This window comes from Acinonyx jubatus, chromosome E1 (genome assembly GCF_027475565.1).
Source record: "Acinonyx jubatus isolate Ajub_Pintada_27869175 chromosome E1, VMU_Ajub_asm_v1.0, whole genome shotgun sequence".
Classification (NCBI taxonomy): domain Eukaryota; kingdom Metazoa; phylum Chordata; class Mammalia; order Carnivora; family Felidae; genus Acinonyx; species Acinonyx jubatus.
This window is the reverse complement of record NC_069397.1, coordinates 11,026,789-11,039,943: the sequence shown is the minus strand read 5'-3', so window position 1 is coordinate 11,039,943 and position 13,155 is coordinate 11,026,789. Positions and strand designations below refer to the sequence as shown.

General features: G+C 59.5%; 1 protein-coding gene across 1 annotated transcript in view; it reads left to right on the top strand.

Annotated features, from left to right (window-relative positions):
• MYO15A (myosin XVA) overlaps nucleotides 1-13,155 on the top strand; it is a 57,636-nt gene that overhangs the window by 26,736 nt on the left and 17,745 nt on the right. Inside the window, exons 22-46 of the mRNA XM_053211919.1 lie at nucleotides 45-220; nucleotides 736-820; nucleotides 1,555-1,608; nucleotides 1,704-1,785; nucleotides 1,869-1,999; nucleotides 2,507-2,602; nucleotides 3,635-3,870; nucleotides 5,353-5,534; nucleotides 5,865-5,937; nucleotides 6,130-6,321; nucleotides 6,645-6,805; nucleotides 6,913-7,007; nucleotides 7,542-7,668; nucleotides 7,879-7,946; nucleotides 8,020-8,097; nucleotides 8,240-8,420; nucleotides 8,520-8,652; nucleotides 8,982-9,087; nucleotides 9,220-9,292; nucleotides 10,436-10,557; nucleotides 10,797-10,856; nucleotides 11,335-11,410; nucleotides 11,735-11,850; nucleotides 11,938-12,056; nucleotides 12,853-12,994. Of these exons, the coding sequence (XP_053067894.1) occupies nucleotides 45-220; nucleotides 736-820; nucleotides 1,555-1,608; nucleotides 1,704-1,785; nucleotides 1,869-1,999; nucleotides 2,507-2,602; nucleotides 3,635-3,870; nucleotides 5,353-5,534; nucleotides 5,865-5,937; nucleotides 6,130-6,321; nucleotides 6,645-6,805; nucleotides 6,913-7,007; nucleotides 7,542-7,668; nucleotides 7,879-7,946; nucleotides 8,020-8,097; nucleotides 8,240-8,420; nucleotides 8,520-8,652; nucleotides 8,982-9,087; nucleotides 9,220-9,292; nucleotides 10,436-10,557; nucleotides 10,797-10,856; nucleotides 11,335-11,410; nucleotides 11,735-11,850; nucleotides 11,938-12,056; nucleotides 12,853-12,994 (2,964 nt within the window). The remainder of the gene's footprint in view (nucleotides 1-44; nucleotides 221-735; nucleotides 821-1,554; nucleotides 1,609-1,703; nucleotides 1,786-1,868; nucleotides 2,000-2,506; nucleotides 2,603-3,634; nucleotides 3,871-5,352; nucleotides 5,535-5,864; nucleotides 5,938-6,129; nucleotides 6,322-6,644; nucleotides 6,806-6,912; nucleotides 7,008-7,541; nucleotides 7,669-7,878; nucleotides 7,947-8,019; nucleotides 8,098-8,239; nucleotides 8,421-8,519; nucleotides 8,653-8,981; nucleotides 9,088-9,219; nucleotides 9,293-10,435; nucleotides 10,558-10,796; nucleotides 10,857-11,334; nucleotides 11,411-11,734; nucleotides 11,851-11,937; nucleotides 12,057-12,852; nucleotides 12,995-13,155) is intronic.

Below are 13,155 nucleotides of genomic sequence, written 5' to 3'. Positions count from 1 at the left end.
TCCCCAGGCCCTTATGTGCCTCAATGCCTGGCTCCTCTCCTCAGCTGTTCCTGAAGGAACACCTACACCAGCTGCTGGAGAGCATGCGCGAGCACGTCCTGAACCTGGCAGCCGTCACGCTGCAGAGCTGCCTCCGCGGCTTCTTCATCCGGCGGCGTTTCCGCTCCCTGCGCCGCAAGATCATCCTGCTGCAAAGTCGGGCCCGTGGCTACCTGGCCAGGTACAGCCCAGACACGGCAGGCCTCCCCGGAGGCCCAGGGCTAGGCGAGGCTTGGGAGAGGCCATACCTGAACTTGGGCAGTAAGCCCCCTGGCCTGGCGGCGTGCAAGCTGAGAGTCGGGGCCTCTGCGGGAAGGATGTTGGGATTCTCTAGGTCTCTGCTTTTGGACGTCCCACCCACCTACCCCCTGGCGCTTGTGATTGATGGGCGGGAATCTTTCCAGCCAAGAGGGGTCCCAGCCTACATCCTAGGAGCCCCAGTAGGATGTACATGCTGGAGACAGGTTAATCCAGGCCCTGCCACTTAATGTGCTGTGTGATCTCGGCTAAGTCACTGCCCCTCTCTGAGCTCCAGCTTCTCTTTGTAGCACAGGGCTGCCACACTGACCGTGGGCAGTGATACCCAGGCCAGGCTGGCATGGGCATCTCTGTATCTCTGTCACCTTGTGATCCCAACCCCTGCCCCTCCGTTCCCGCCCCCCCCCCCCAGACACTTCTTTCCTCCCCACCCCCCAGGCAGCGGTATCAGCAGATGAGGAGGAGCCTGGTGAAGTTCCGGTCCCTGGTACACACATACGTGAACCACCGGCATTACCTCAAGGTACAGTCCCACCCCTCACCCTCCTCCCGGGAGCCAGGCGGCAGGGAGAGGGAGGAGGCACTTAGCACCCAGGAGGAGACTGTTGGCCTCAGACAGTCTTGGGTTCGAATCCCCGCTCTGCCACTTCCTAGCTGTGACCTTGGCCTCCTGTATCCTCACTTTACCCGTTTACCCCCTGGGGTCTTGGAGGGGGGCGGGTTCAATGAGCTCAATGAGCTGTTGCGCGGGAAGGAATTGGCCTGTGCCGGGTTCACGGTGGGGCCTTGAGCAGTTGGGTATGATAGAATTTGTCGACCTGAGCAGCACTGGATATGGTCTTGCTCTTACCTTAATGCCGGTCTTGGCTTACTGTCATCTAAACCAACCACCAGAAAGACAATTGCAATCCCCAAGGCCCCGAAGAACCACCTGGCTTCTACTGAAGGTTTTGTGGAGCTCAGAGAGGATTCCATCGCACATCTCTCGGCTTCTTCCCAGAAAGCCCCCTGTGGGTCTTTCCCTTTCCCCAAATTATTACTCCCTCTGCCCCTTACCTCTTTCTCTTTGTCCCTTCCTTTCCTGTTTCTCTGGCCACGCTTTTGCCTTCCCTCTGCCATCTGCGAGGCGGGGCAGATGCCCCCTTTGCTTCTCTCGCCCACTGCCTCGTGCCGGGCCGGCTGGGGCCGCCCCCGGGCCCGAGGCCTGCTGTCGCCTCTGCCCACCGTTCCCCGCCTTGACCATCTGCTCTCCTGCAGCTGAGGGCAGAGCGGAGGCTCCGGGCGGAGGAGGCGCGGCTTCGGGAGCAGGAGGTGGGTGTGGGGGCCGGGCGGCAGCCAGGACAAGAAGGGAGGCTTGCGGGTAGAGTTGTGGTGGGCCTGGCCCTCACTAGGCGCTGTCCCTCCAGGAGCTGAGCAAGCGGGAGGTGGTGGCCGTGGGGCACCTGGAGGTACCCGCTGAGTTGGCGGGACTCTTACAAGCCGTGGCAGGTACTTCTGTGCCGGACGGTGGGGTGGGGGTGGGCGTGGGCAGGCACAGGAGCCTGGCACCTCATACCCTCCTCTCTCCACAGGCCTCAGGCCAGCCCGGGTGTCCCGGGTGGTCCCCGTGCGGACTCCCCGGCTCCAGGCCGAGCCCCGTGTCACACTGCCCCTGGATATCAACAACTACCCCATGGCCAAGTTTGTTCGATGCCACTTTAAGGTAATGGCTGGCATAGGCCCAAGTGGCTCTGGCCAGTGGGCGCTGACCAATTAAAGCTAACACTGTACTTGTCCGGGGGGCCGGCTCCTGGCCGTGCCCTGTGGCATGGGGTAATGAGCCCTTGAGTTGTGGATCATGAGGAGTCTGGGGGCTCCCGGGGAAGCGCTGGACAGAAGCAGTGGGCCCTCGGGGGCTTAGGAAGCAGCTATTTGCCAACCAGTTGGAAATATTCCAGAAATTTAACAACCGGTAGGGCCACAGTCATCCCTACTCTCACTTCTGGCTCTCCAGGAAGGGGGGCTCTCCAAGGGGCGCAGATAGTCTCCACCGCCAGCTTGCTGAGGGCCAGAGTCTGCCCCTCTTCAAGCCTCAGTTTCTCCATCCATACACTGGGGAAAGGAGCCCTTACCTCACAGGCTCCTGTGCCCCCACCTGGCATAGGGCAGTGGATCCAGATGTGCCCGTGAGTCCCAGGTCTGTCCCCACGCCCCTGCCCCGTGCCCCCAGGAACCTGCCTTCGGGATGCTGACCGTGCCCCTGAAGACACCCCTCATGAGGTTGCCAGTAGAGTGCCATGCAGAAGCCGTGAGCGTCTTCAAGTTGGTATGGGTCTGCCCAGGTCACCCCTGAATTCACAGGCCTTGAGGCCCCTTGTCTGTCTCCCCTGGATGCTCCACTAGCCCAAGCCCTTAAGCCCAGCCCTCTTCTTTGGAGGAAAGACTTCTGGGGGTGGGGGTGGGGGTGGGGCCAGGAGATAAAATCTGGGCTCCACTCTGGGCTAGGCTTTGAGGATTGGGAGTCTTTCTTCTCCCAGCCATCTTCCTGGCAAAGAGGCTGCCCCAGGGCCTTTGTGGAGCTTCCCAGGAACAGCAAGAATAGATCAGGCCCTCTCCTCGAGGACTTCCTAGTCTGAGGGGGGAGGTAGAGTAGGCCTAGTCCGAGGGGGGAGGTAGAGTAGGCCTGACCAGTGACTACAAACATGGACAGAGATTAGGCATGGCGGCCGGGGAGTCCAGACTGGGCCCCTAATCCAGTCCTGGACAGAATCAAAGAGGGGGCATGTGAGCTAGGGTGGAAGGGGTCAGAATTCACCAGTCAGGACAAATGGAGAAGGCACAGAGGGAAGAGGGACTTGATGTAGTCAGGACACATCAGTGGATGAGAGTGAGAAGAGCAGGGGCAAGAAGGGGTCAGGAGGTCTTGGCTGACAGATCTGGAACTTGGGATTTCATTCTAAGGGCCCTAGGGAGCCAAGGAAGGTGCTTCCGTGGGAGGTGGTGTGGTCAGATATGAATGTTAGAAAGTACTCTCCGGGGCCTGGATGGAGTAGGAGGTGAGGGGCTGGCTGGAGGCCAGGGATGCAGGGAGGGCTGGGGCTGTATGGGCAGCTGTAGTGGGACATTCATGAACAGGTGAGAAGGTCAGTATGTGCTTTGGGTCTTGACTTTTCTCATAGTCGGGATGGGCCACCTGGTCATTTGGCATAGGATGTGGCAATTATATTGTAACACAGGGGGCCGTTACGTGGGCTTTCCTGGGACGCATGGGAAGCACGTGAGAGGGGTGCCCGTCGGGGGTGGGGCCCTGGCAGGAACAACCTTCCAAGAGGCCCAGGAGAATCTGTTTGTGGCCCAGATCCTGCGCTTCATGGGCGACCCCCACCTGTATGGCGCCCAGGAAAATGTCTTCGGGAACTACATTGTGCAGAAGGGTCTAGCGGTGCCCGAACTTCGGGATGAGATCTTGGCACAGCTGGCCAACCAGGTGTGGCGCAACCCCAGCACCCACAATGCCGAGCGGGGCTGGCTCTTACTGGCTACCTGCCTCAGTGGCTTTGCACCTTCATCGCGCCTCAACAAGTACCTGCTCAAGTGAGTGGAACTGGGCAGGGCCAGGGCATGGGGACGGTGACGCTGGCATGAGACCCTGGGCTGGGATGTTAAAGGGCTGGCCAGGAGTGAGGTCTCTGTGCTTGGAAGCTGAGGCATGGGGGGCCGGTCAGGGGCTGTCCTCTTTCTCTCTTGGGCTCAGAGGAAGAAAGAAGGGCAGGTCTTCACTATGGAGAGTCGGGCTCAGGTAAAACTGGATAAAGGATTTGCAGAGCTCAGAGGGTGGCAAGACCGGGGTGTGGGGAGTTTGGGAAAAAGGCACTGATCTCATGTCATGGGAGTAGAGCGTGTCTGGACTCGAGAGAGTCTGGGTTCAAATCCCAACTCAACCTATAAAGCGTTGTAAGTGCTATGTGAGCGAGGTTATTGTCAGCATCCTGATGGTATTGATAATGATGATGAGGCCGATGATGATGATGATGATGAGGATGAGGATGTCGTCACCCTGTTGGGTGAGAAGGATGATTTGCAAGAGAAAGAGCTCAGGCAGGCCCTGGGTGTAAACCCTAGCTCTGACACCTATCTGCTGTGTGTCCTGGGGCAACTCCCTGCCCTTCTCCGAGTCTCTTTCCTCGCCTGTAAATTAGGAATGGTAACAGGATCCACCTTACGGGGTGGGTGTGAGCCTAAGAGCATGCAGAGCTTCACCTGGGCTGTGTGCAGTAGGTGGGCAGCTCACTTGGTCAGTCTTGCTGCCAGGTTGGGACCACTGCCTTGCTGTGCGGGGCTTCCTGTGGGCACGGTTCTAGGTTCCTTCTTTCGGCCACTCTGGGCCTACTCCCTGCTGCTCCTGGCCAGGCCCGACAGCATCAGGAAGGGGGACAGGAAGCCAGGTATGTGGATCACCTGCCCTGGCAGGGATCAGGCTTGTTGGTCCTGGGCCAAGCTGAACCCTCACGGTCATCTCCTGTATAGGTGGGAACTTGGAGGCAGGCTCAGAGAGGGCAGATGACCGCACAGGGATGCTTGGTGAAGGAATGGAAGGCAGAGTCTTCCAGAGTCCAAGTTCTTGCCCATACCCTGCTGTAGCCCCCAGCCTGTCAATGACATTTTGCTCCAACAAATTTTGGTGGGCCTTTCTGGAACCTCTTTGGCCTATCCTTTGGATCTCTGTGCCGGCTTAAGATACTTCTGGTTAGCCTGGGACCCTTTCAGCTTAGTCCTAGAACTCTGGGATAGCCTGAGATCTTTTTTAGTCTAGCCCCAGAACTCTGAGACTGACCAGAGGCCCTTTCAGCCTAGTCCTGGACCTCAGGGCTGTCCTGGGACCCCTTCAGTATCATCCCAGAGCTCTGGACCATAGCCCGGGACCCTTCTGATCTAGCCTCAGAGCTGGGGCCTTCTCAGCTTCACCTTAGAGCTCTGGACTAGCCTGGGCCTCCGTCAGACTAGACTTAGAATCCCTGTCTATCCTGGCCTAGCCACAGATCCCTCTTCATCCTGGTTCCAACTCTTACCCATCAGGTTTGTGTCTGATTACGGGCGGAATGGCTTCCAGGCTGTGTGTCAACACCGCCTCATGCAGGCCATGGGCCGGGCCCAACAGCAGGGTTCTGGGGCAGCCCGCACCTTTCCCCCGACCCAGCTCGAGTGGATAGCAACCCAGGAGAAGGCCAACATGGCGTTGGATGTGGGCTGCTTCAACGGTGAGCTGAGCTGTCCTCTCCACACCTTGTGCTGCCTTCCCTTCTCCCTGTATCCTGCACAAAGGGGCACCTGGAGTCCACGGGCCCCAGCAGAAGCCGTGGGGTGTTCTGGAGTGGGGAGGAGCCCTCTGGGTGTGGCTCTGGAAAGAGGTCAGCATGTGGGTGTGGGGGCTGGACCTAGAATGGGGGAAGGGAGCTGGGGCTTCGAGGATGCGGATCCAGGGTCCAGGACAAGAGTGGGGAGGCCTAAGAGCAGGGTGCAGGTGGGGAAGCAGTAGGCCTGGACCTCAGATGCATCCTGGCTGAGCCCAGCACCTGCTGCTCCCCCAGGTGACCAGTTCTCCTGCCCGGTGCACTCCTGGAGCACGGGGGAGGAAGTGGCTGGAGACATTCTGAGGCACAGGTCGGCACCTGGAATACCCCACCCAGCACATGCTTGTGAACCTGGGAAGGAGGGGAGGGAGGGGCAGAACACCAGATCCCCCGTGGGGTCCGCTGTGGTCATGCTTGGGGTCTGGCTTATGTCCCAGGGTTTTCCTAGGCAGTACCTGTTGGCTGCATCCCTCATTTCTGTCCCTCCATGTGCTGTCACCAGGGGGCTGACAGATGGCTGGCGTGGCTGGACAGTGGCCATGAAGAATGGGGTCCAGTGGGCAGAGCTGGCAGGCCATGACTACGTGCTGGACCTGGTGGCGGATCTAGAGCTGCTCAGGGATTTCCCGAGACAGAAGTCTTACTTCATTGTGGGTGCAGAAGGGCCCGTGGCCGGCAGGGGCGGCCCCAGAGCGTAGGTGGCTACCTGAACCCTTCGTGCAGATGGCCTCTCCCAGCGCAGTGCTCCCCTCCCAACTGCTGGCTAGGAGCTGAGTTCTAAACCTAGGCTTTAAGTAATCTCTGCACCCAATGTGGGGCTCAAACTCACAACCCTGAGCCCGAGAGTCAGATGCTCTACTGCCTGAGCCAGCCAGGCACCCCATTCTTAAAGGAGGAGAGTCAGCTGTTTCCAGGGCCCAGAGGAGAACATGGTGGTGGAGGGGGTGGGGGGTGGTGATTCTGGGAGGGCCATGATCTCGCGGGAGGTCAGCTGCTCCTTGTCCCCCTTCCCTACAGGGTGTTTGGGAACAGCTGGGACTCAGACTCGGACACTCCCACCAGACCGGAGCCCCAGGGACATGTACCCAAAGTGGCTGACTCCGATGGGTACTGCAGCCACAACGAGGACGGTACAAATGGGGAGACTGGGGCCCGGAGAGGGACAGCGACCCACCAAGGTCAACCAGCAGTGGCCACTGTCTCTGGTGGGGAGGGATCCTGGGGGCTGTACAGGGTGATCAGCAGGAGAAAATAACTTGACTTTTCTATCTCCCTCACACACCAGGCTCAGACAGCCTTGGAGAACCCTCTGTGCCCCACAAGGGACTGGACTGCTACCTGGACAGCCTCTTCGACCCCGTGCTGTCCTACGGGGATGCGGTAGGCTTGGGATGGGATGTTTGCAGACAGCTGGGACCGCATGTACACATCAAGTCACACACCCACAGGGTGACACAGGAGCCTCTCCCAGCCAGGGCCTGGGAGTGGTTTGTCTCATCTGGGTCTCCTGGGGGCCAAACGAGGGTGTCCTCATGACTAGGGAGGCTCCTGGCTGGGACCCCAGAAGGACCCACGGCTGAAGGTTCAGCCCCCTCCTCTGGTGAGAACCGGCACCCTTACTCATTCTGGGAACTCCCAGGAGCCCCTGCGTGGCATGATATGTGGCCCTGAGCAGGGTACAGCTCCTTTTTGAACCTGTTTACTCCTCCGTGGAGGGCAGAATGGGTTGGGGGTTTGCAAGGCTGTGGGGGTACTGCCTGGGATGCTGCAGGGGCAGGGGCTGGGCGTGGAGCAGACACTGGGCTGGCGGGAGGCCCCCGGGACAGAGGAGGTGGCCGGTGTCAGGTGCCCGTTGCCTTGGAACCTCGGGAGTATGGCATTGAGGCAGACACTTGAGCCATCTGCTGTCCCCAGGACCTGGAGAAGCCAACAGCCATTGCCTACCGCATGAAAGGGGGAGGCCGGCCTGGTGAAAGTGGCAGCAGCAGCACTGAAGACCCCCCCAGGAGACCCCCAGAGCCAAAGCCAAAGCCAAAGCCAAGTCAGTGCCTACCGCCAGGGTGGTTCCAGGGTTGGGCAAAGAGGAGGCCCCCCCACCGCTGGTTCTCGGGGCTCCTTCACAGGCGACAATGGGGGCAGCCATGGGTGTGGTGGGGGCGAGTCAACGGCAGGGTGGGGGTTAGATAGGGAATTCCACTTCCCTCCATCTCTCACCCCTTGGGATCTACGCCCTCCGACTTGGCTCCCCCAGTCCCAGGCCTGGATGCCTCCACGCTGGCTCTGCAGCAGGCCTTCATCCACAAGCAGGCCGTGCTACTGGTGAGTGCTGGCTGGGCTGCGGGAGGTGCCCTGAGCACGGGCCCGCCTGGTCACCACCACCACCTCTTCCCAGGCCCGGGAGATGACCCTGCAGGCCATGGCACTCCAGCAGCAGCCCCTGAGTCCCGCCCCAAGGCCCTTGCTCCCAGAGGTGAGCCCGGCTTGCCCAGGTGAGCACTGCGCTGCTCCAGGGCATCATGGTGCCTCTCTGAGCCCATCCTGGGCAAGCACGGGGTCCCTGAGAACGGGCTGATGTGTCCCAGGAAGCGCACCTTCTTCCCTGTTCTCTGCAGAAAGCCCTAGCGCCAGAGGCGCGGCCGAAGTTTGTAGGCACGGGACCCCCAGCCAAACCCGTGCTCCTGCGCTCCACTCCAAAGCCCTTGGCCCCGGCCCCTCTGGCCAAGGCCCCAAGGGCCCCCACCAAGCCCGTGGCTGCCCCCATTCTAGCTCAGGACCGGGCTTGTCCAGAAACCTGTGAGTGTCCTATCCCAGCAGTGGGGGCTTCCCAGGACAGGACTGGGGGTGTGGTTGTGCTCCTTGTGGCCTTATCCTGTCCCCGCCCCTTGCCCACAGCTTCGCCCTGCCCGGAGCTGGTCCGGTATTCAACACTCAACTCGGAGCACTTCCCGCAGCCCACACAGCAGATCAAGAACATCGTGAGGCAGTACCAGCATCCTCCCCGGGGAGGCCGGCCCGAGGCCCTCAGGTCAGCTGTGCCCCGACCCCAGCCCTCCAGCCCTCTGGACGAGTGGCCTCCTCACCGTGCCTGAGTGCCCATTAGCAGTGTGGCCATCTACCCAGTTAGCAGCAACCTTTAGGGAGTGAGTTTGTTTATGATCTAGATGAGCCCTTTAGGCAGAGGGGAAGGCCCAGACTGCTGCTCTCTAGGTTGTGCTGTGTGATCTCAGGCCAGTCTCTGATCCTCTCTGGGTTCTCATGTGTAATGATGGGGGTCGGGGGAGGGGGGCGGAGGAAGAAGTTCCCTGTCATAGGAATTTGTGGCTGGGAAGAAGAAACTCATGTCCAATCCACCAGGAAGGATGGCGGAAAGGTGTTCGTGAAGCGGCCAGACCCCCACGAGGAGGCGCTGATGATCCTCAAGGGGCAGATGGGCCACCCGGCGGCAGCCTCTGGCAGCCAGGTGAGGGGCAGTTTCTGGCTGGGCCCAAGCAGAGCAAAAGACAAAGCGGGGCCTTGGAGAGCTTCAGCCACCAGCTGCCCCCGTGAGCTAAGACCTGTTGCCCCCTGAGCGCTCTCTTTGTGGTGGGGACAGGTGCCTAGAGAGGCCGTGGCCTTGGTGAAGCCAGTGACCAGCACACCACGGCCATCCATAGGACCCACTCCAGGTGAGGGGCCAGGAGGGGAGGAGGGGCAAAAGGGCTGCTGTCCGAGTTTATGAGGAAGGCTGTGTGAGCACAGGTGCGTCCTGGGCTACATGTCAGTGGCGTGCGTGTGTCTGTGTCCCCGAGCCCACGTGGAAGTACCAGGTGGACACTTGTGTAAGTGTGCCAGCACTTAAATAACACTGACTTCAGGCCAGGCCCACTCTGGCCTCACTGAATCCTCACTAAAATCTTTCAAGGAAGTACTACTCTTGTCTATATGTTACAGATGGAAAACGGACGCAGGGAGGTTAGTGACTTGACCATGATCACACAGTTCAAAAGTGTCAGATCAAGTGTCTAAACCAGCCCTCCTAGCATCACCATTGGAACCCTAATTTTACGTTCTCTGCCTATGGTAACTACAGTGAATCTTAACGGATGTAAATCAGCTCGCATCATGTCCGTGCCAGAAATTCTCCCGTGACTCTAAGGATGAACTCCAGACTCCTCACTATGGCCTATGAGACCCTGCATGATCTGCCCACCTTCCCAACCTCATCCCTTCCCACTATCCCCTTGGCACACACAGTTCCTGGAACACAGCAAGCCCACTCCTACCTCAGGGCCTTTGCACTTGCTCTGCTTAAAATGCTCTTCCTCAAAAGATCGTTGCATGCCTTCTCATCATTCAAGTCTTGGCTCAGTGTCTTCCCAGAGAGGTACGCCAGATCACCGAGACCAAAGGACCCTCACAGGCCAGCCCCTAGACTCTTTCCCGGCTAGCCCACATTTATTTCCAGCCCAGCTCCTAGAATTGAGAGCTTTGTTGTTTCTTAATTGTCTGTTCTACCTACACTTAACCACGAGACTCTAAACACAAGGGCAGGCTCTTTGTCTATAATGTTCACCGTGGTACCCCCAGCCTTTAGCACAGACCTGCTGCATATACGAGGGTGTTGCATGTATGTGTCAAATGAAGGACTGAGCCAGGGTTGAGTGGTAGGATTGTACAGGTGTGCCCTCAGGATTGGTATGTGTACAGCCTGGGGTGTGGGAGAGCACCCAGCCCCTGCCCCTTCCCCGACAAGAGGTCGCCCCTTTGTCCCCTTCCTCATCAGCCCTGCCTCTCTCACTCATGCCTGTCCCACTCACTGTGCTCCCCAGTGGCACCTTCGCGGTCACTGGAGCCCCCCGAGGAACCCCTGCAGACGCGTCTGCACCGCCTAGTCAACCCCAACTACTACGGCTACCAGGATGCCCCCTGGCGGATCTTCTTGCGCAAAGAGGTACCCGGCCAGGGTGGAGCCAAAGCAGGGGCTGATGGGGGCAGGGCCCCCTCCCTGGCAGAGAGCGGGGAGGAGGGGCGGGAGTGGGGGCACAGGAGCCTGGTCTGAGCCAGAGGGCAGAGTCAGAGCCAGGGGCTCTGGTGGTATGGAGCCAGCCGTATCTGGCTGGGGGTGGGGCCGAGTGTGAGGCACAGTGAGGGGACTATCCAGAGGGCCTCACGGGAGCCCCGATCCCGCAGGTGTTTTACCCCAAGGACAGCTACAGCCACCCTGTGCAGCTAGACCTCTTGTTCCGGCAGGTGAGGACTTCTCTTCCCTTTCTGGCTTGGTGTACTCATCAGGGCAATGGGTACATAGACTAGCCGTCTGCTGATTTCACTTTTGTACTCTTAGATTTGGGGTCCTTGACCACAGTGAGGATGGGAGGTTGTTCTAGTGAATTTCCCACCCTCATGGACAAGGTCAGCAAGCCCACGGTTCGATTTAACCAGACACACAGATTGTCTGCGTTAGATGGGACTCAGAAGTCAAATCCGAGCCCTACCATGTGGATGAGGAGACTGAGGCCTAGGAAGGGCAGCCCTGGTTGTGGAAAAGAGGAAGGAGAAAGGGGAGGGTCCTCAGTAAATGAGATCTGATTCACACAGATGACCCCACTGCTCTGCCAATAGGACCCTCTACATTCCCACTCACCCTGGAACCGTCCAGCCTGAGTTCCCAGCTGGGGTTGGGGGGGGGGGGTCCCACGAGCTCCCTGCGTTTGGCCCCTTCCCACAGATCGTCCACGACACGCTGTCCGAGGCCTGCGTGCGCATCTCCGAGGACGAGAGGCTCAAGATGAAGGCCCTGTTTGGTACCACAGGGGGAGGGAAGGGACGTTGCTGGCACAGCCGGCCAAAGCCAAGCCGGCCCTTTCCAGAGGACGAACCCAGCCCCATTTGCCTCCCAGACACCCCTGGCCTCTTCCATGGCCAGGCTGCCACTCTGAGTTCAGTTTTGCCTAACACAGCGTGTGGCCCTAGTCATCCTGTCTGTCCGTGGATCTTAGTTTCCCAGTGTAGCCAGTGAGGACACACTTTTCCAATACGTTCTTGCTGGGTGTCAGCCTCCCTCCCTGCAATGTGGGCTGGCGGGGGAGGGGAGAGACCCATCCCTGACCTGACCTGGCATCCCTCAGCCCAGAACCAGCTGGACACGCAGCGGCCGCTGGCAACAGAGAGTGTGAAGCGGGCCGTGGTCAGCACCGCACGCGACAGCTGGGAGGTCTACTTCTCCCGCCTCTTCCCAGCCACGGTGCGAGCCCCCTGCCAGCCCCTGCTCACCCAGAGGCTTCAGGGATGAGGCTAGGAGACTCTCACATGTCCCTTATCCCCACCCCAGGGCAGCGTGGGCACTGGCGTGCAGATCCTAGCTGTGTCCCACGTGGGCATCAAACTCCTGCGGATGGTCAAGGGCAGCCGGGAGGCTGGTGGGCAGCTGCAGGTTCTGCGCACGTACAGGTGACCGGGAGGCAGGCAGGCGAGAATGGGGTCAGCTGGAGACGGGGTTAGCGGACTGGCATTAGCATTTCCTCACTGACTCTTTCCCAGCCAGTTACCGAGTGCCTGTGATGTGCCAGGCTCTGTGCCAAGCCCTATAAGCAAGCCCATTTTAGAGATGGGGAAACCGAGGCTCAGTGAGAAAAGTTGCTCTCAGGTCAGCCAGGAAGCGGATGAGCTGGGAGCCCATTACTACCCTCTCCTGCCTTTCAGACCACACCTCAGCCCTGCCCTCACAGAGCTCACTGTGCAGCGAACGGTGTCTGTGTTGTGAACAGCCAAATTTTAGTGCAGCCGGGAAGGGAAGGGTGTTCTGACATAAGACCTCACTGAGTCCTTGGGCCCCCTCCCCTGCCAGCAGCCCCTTTTGTTCTCTGTCACACAAGGACAGGAGTAGAGCCTTGTTCATCGGTCGCGTGACAGATGCAGAGAACTTGGTCAGTGGGTGAAAGAGATACGTGTGTGGGCAAAACCAGGGGGGTTGGATCAAGAGGCAAAAACAAAAAAAAGAGAGAAAGGCAAAGGGTAGTGAGGGCTGGAGTGTCAGTTCAAAGGGTGATGAGAAGTGAGCTGGAGCCACAGGCAGGACGGGGAGGGGAGGCTGGGCAAGTTGTCAGGTCCCCCGGTGGCAGGGGCAGGGGGGCTGAGGCGGGGCTGGGCTTTGGGAATGGTACAGGGCAGAATGAGAAGGATGGGTGGGGAGGAGGGCACCTCTGGCCAGGGAGCCCTGCCTTCATGCCACTTTCCCGTTCTCCAGCTTTGCGGATATCCTGTTTGTGACCATCCCCTCCCAGAACATGCTGGAGTTCAACTTGGCCAGCGAGAAGGTCATCCTCTTCTCAGCCCGAGCCCACCAGGTCAAGACCCTGGTGGATGACTTCATCCTGGAGCTGAAGAAGGTCAGGATCGCCCTACAGATGCCCCCCTCCTCAGGTGCTGGGTCCCTGGCCCCAGTGGGGAAGCTCAGGTGAGGGATGGAATGGGTAAGCCCTGTGCGTGGACTCTGGTGCCTGGGTTCATCTGATTCAGGTCTCCAGTGCTTTACATGGCCCCCCTTCTA